Source organism: Gadus morhua, chromosome 4 (assembly GCF_902167405.1).
Source record: "Gadus morhua chromosome 4, gadMor3.0, whole genome shotgun sequence".
NCBI lineage: Eukaryota > Metazoa > Chordata > Actinopteri > Gadiformes > Gadidae > Gadus > Gadus morhua.
The window spans coordinates 25190784-25195282 of NC_044051.1; the positions used below are offsets into that span (position 1 = coordinate 25190784).

The following is a 4499-nucleotide window of genomic DNA, read 5'->3' on the forward strand; positions in this document are numbered from 1 at the left end:
ATACACATACACACACAAACTCGCACCCACACACATAAACAAACACGCATATATGCACATGCACACACTCACACACACACAAACACACGCACACACACACACACGCACACACACGCACAAACACACACATAAACAAACACGCATATATACACATGCACATGCACACACTCACACACACACACGCACACACGGCACAGACACGCACACACACACACACACACACACACACACACACACACACACACACACACACACACACACACACACACACACACACACACACACAGACTGGGCGGCTAAGTAGAGCAAAATGTCAGCACCGTGGACAGCGGCGGCGCCAGGACGCGCTGCTGGGCTCAAACATGTGAGGCCCGATTTCATGCTTTGCTCAGAGATTAAGTCAAAGGAGAACACAGCCTCAACTCCCTCCGTTTTTCTATTTTCTCATAATAGGTGTGTGTGTCTGTGTGTGTGTGTGTGTGTGTGTGTGTGTGTGTGTTTGTTTGACAGGATATTTGTCTGAATGTTTCTGCGAGTGACTGGAGTGAGTGATTCAGTGTATTCACTCACTGAATCAATCACTCACTCACACGCTCTGCAGTGATTCAGTGAATTCACTCACTCCAATCCAACCCCATCTTTGTTCTGCTCTACCTGTGACTTCTAGAATAGGCCTACCCCTACCTCATTCTATCTAACCATAGTCAGTGTGAATGTGTTCACTGTCCACACAGAGCTCTCTGACTGAAGCTGTGTTGTTGTGTTTTTGTGTTCTGTAGTGTTGTGTAGTGTACTACTCACCTCCACACCTGTCCCAGCTGCAGGATGTGGATGACGGCCTGCCACAGCCAGACGGAGGCCAGCCGCAGCCGGTCCCTCCCGGGGGGGTCCACGGCGCTCAGCCCCGCCGCGCCCCGCCGGGTCAGCCCCTCCACCACCCCTAGCCCCCCCCCCGTGTAGTCCTGCACGAACCATCGGAAGCTCAGGATCTGCACGAGCACCGAGGGCACAAGCACGAAAAACAACGTCAGGCCGAACCACAGGTAGTCCCGCCGGCCATAGTAGTCCGCCGCCAGGCACAGGTCCGTGCCCACGTCCCAGAAGAACACGAGCAGCGCGAGAACGATCCAGAGGCAGTCCAGCCACAGCTGCTCGCGCGGCGGGCAGTGGGTCTCGCGGACGCCCACTGCGCCGGGCGGGTGCGCGCCCCCCAGGTGGCCCAGGCACGCGGAGCGGCAGCCCCAGTAGCACGAGGACGTGCGGCAGCACTGGCAGATGTGGATGGCGGCCGAGTCCAGCGGATCATCCTCGTGCCCCTCGTACAGCTGCGCGAACCCGCCGTACGTCACCCCGGCTTTCCCGCCGTCCGACTGCGCGGCCATGTTGCTCCTCTTCCAGCAGCCCTCCTGCTGCGAGGCGCACCAAACACACACACACACACACACACCGTTTAGTTCTCCTCCGGATAGAGCTCTCGCTGTGGCGCGCGGGTTCCACCACGTCACTACCCGAATACCTGTCCGCTTCTTCCTCCTCGCTTATGTTCCTCTTCCTCTCCTCCTCTTCCTCCTCTTCGTCCTCCTCCTCCTCTTCCTCCTCCTCCTCCTCCTCCTCCTCCTCCTCCTCCTCCTCCTCCTCACACCTCTCTGGTCGCGGCGACTGTGTCTCTTTCCCAAGCGGGACGCGAGGAGCCATCTAGAGCTCGTGGCCGCACGACGGCGGCTCCCCTTCCTCCTCCTCCGCGCGAGACCCCGCCGCCGGACGCTCGAGGGGGGCGGCAGCCGCAGCAGCAGATGAAGAAGAAGAAGCAACGGAAACCGTATCCGGTGTCGTCCGACGGCCCTGCATCATCATCATCATCATCATCATCATCATCATCATCATCATCCTCATCATCATCACCGTAGTCGTCGTCCCGTCCTGCGCGCGGTCATCTGGGGCGACGTTGGGAGGCTATGACGTCGTGCATCCCCAGCGGTGCTCCGGGGGCTCGTGATCAGTCACCGGCTTGCGGGGTTCAGCTCTTTGATTAGTTTGACGTCATCCAATGAGAGACAGTTCAAAACAACATCAAATGCCCCGCACGAGATGAGTATGTCCGCGAGCTCCCTCGACCTTATCCCGTCTAGCCAGACACAAAACTCACGCGCACACACACCGCCGAGCCTGTCACCACTGCAACCCGGGTCCGCTCCGTTCCGCAGATCGAGCCCTCTGCGCCGTTTCCCACGCGCTCACCATAGCGCTCTCTGCCGGCGGTCGAGGTCAGCCCGCATCTGCACGCGTACGCGCAAACACACACAGTGATGCAGGGTGACGCGCTCCGCTTACGTAGTGTGCGTGAGCTAAACCAAACGGCGTGAGGATGCCCCCCCATCCCCCACTCCTCCTCCACATTCTCTCTCCTCCGCTCTCGAGCTCTCTCTCTGACGCACGCGCTCGCACGCGCGTTTGTTCCCCACGTTTTCAGCATCTCACGTGTCTTAATCATCCAGGCATGTCACCGAACCAACCCCCCCTCAACCACACACACAAACACACACATACTCACAGACAGACACACACACACACACACACACACACACACACACACACACACACACACACACACACACACACACACACACACACATACACAATCACACACACCCACACACACACACACATACTCACACACACACACACACACACACACACACACACACACACACACACACACACACACACACACACACACTCACACACACTCACACACACAAACACAGACACACACATGCTCACACACACCCACGTACACACATACTCCCCCCCCCCCCCCCCCCCCACACACACACACTGCATCATTAAGGGAAAATAACAAACACAAAATAAGTATGTTTTTAGGTTGTTTATTTGACAGTACCGAGGCCGGGCGGAGTGGAGGAAGGAGGAGCAGCAGGAGAAGGAACAGAGCCGTCTCTCTCACACTGGATTCATTCATCCTTCACGCCCCATTCAGCATCTCCTCTCCACTGGACTGAGCGCTCTGCAGTCTTCCCAGCCATAATCGACCACAGCATATGTGCAGCATGTGTGTGTCTGTGTGTGTGCGCCGTTTGATCCCTGCTAGGCAAGCAAAGGGGATCCTGAGGCATGATGGATTTAGGTAGGGGGGATTGTGTGTGTGTGTGTGTGTGTGTGTGTGTGTGTGTGTGTGTGTGTGTGTGTGTGTGTGTGTGTGCGTGTGCGCGTGTGTGTGTATGTGTGTGTGTGTGTGACAAAGATAGAAAGAGAGAGAGAAACAAGAGGATTTGCGAATGGTAAAAAAAACAACTTACGTTTTTGTACACAAGGAGTTGAAGAAGCTGAAAGAGAGAGAGAGAGAGAGAGAGAGAGAGAGAGAGAGAGAGAGAGAGAGAGAGAGAGAGAGAGAGAGAGAGAGAGAGAGAGAGAGAGTCAAATCTGCCGTTATAATATTACCAGTGTTTGGATGTTCTTACAGCAACCACACACACACACACACACACACACACACACACACACACACACACACACACACACACACACACACAGCTGCAAGCAACTGCACACACACACAAACACACACAAACATACACACAAACATACCCACACACACACACACACACACTATTTCCCTCCTTTCCTGGCGTATGTCTGCAAGCCCGCCCATACAGTCACATGTTAAGCCTCTTTCTCAGTCTCTCTCTCCATCTTCATATCCATCTTCTTACCCCCCCCCCCCCCCCCCCCCCCCCATGCACTCTGTGACCACTGGAGACCAACCTCTCGGTTGTCACGGCGACCACAGCGGCGCAGCATCCACAAGTCTCCTGAGTGGTGTATCAAATATCGGGATGGGGTATTGTGTGAGGTTGTGTACACATATGTATTACAAATATATGTGACCACCAATTGCCGAGTATTGTGTGCTTTTTGCATCTAAATATCTCATCTGACGCAAAATCTGATAGAGAAATTGCCACTACAGTGCATGTGTGTGTGCGTTTGTGCATGTGTGCGTTTGTGTATGCGTGCCCGTGTGTAGGGTGGGCTGGGTGTGGGGGCAGTTTTAAATATTTTCTAATACGTTAGAATTAACAGGCCAGGGCATGGGCTCTTAACAGTGTTTTACTATAAGAACAATATACTTTCATGTGATCTAACCTTCAGAATTAATAATAATACGAATAACATAAAAAAATGATAAGAAGAATTATCATCCTCATCATAATAATATTAAAACAATCCCTCCTGAAAAGTTAAATGAATGGAATTTTTTATGTGTGTGTTCATTATAAAAATAACTAACTTATCTGTGTACTGTACTGGAAACACAACTGTGTGACATAGGTGCGCAGAATGAAAACACAAACTGGAACACACTCAATCACAGAACAGACACTCACAGAAACAGCCGGCTAATAAATCAACCTTGCAGTTTATTCTGGGCGTGGTTAGGGGAGGCTACCGAGCCTCTCCGCTCTCAGCCAATCACAGCG

The 4499-nt window shown here is 53.3% G+C and overlaps 1 protein-coding gene across 1 annotated transcript in view; it reads right to left on the minus strand.

Annotated features, from left to right (window-relative positions):
* xkr6a (XK, Kell blood group complex subunit-related family, member 6a) overlaps positions 1–1556 on the minus strand; it is a 50656-nt gene extending 49100 nt beyond the window's left edge. Inside the window, exons 1-2 of the mRNA XM_030352939.1 lie at positions 1517–1556; positions 802–1409 (exon numbers count right to left, since the gene is read on the minus strand). Coding sequence (XP_030208799.1) covers positions 802–1382 — 581 coding nt within the window. The 5' untranslated portion in view covers positions 1383–1409; positions 1517–1556. The remainder of the gene's footprint in view (positions 1–801; positions 1410–1516) is intronic.
* Between the last annotated feature and the right edge of the window lie 2943 nt (positions 1557–4499).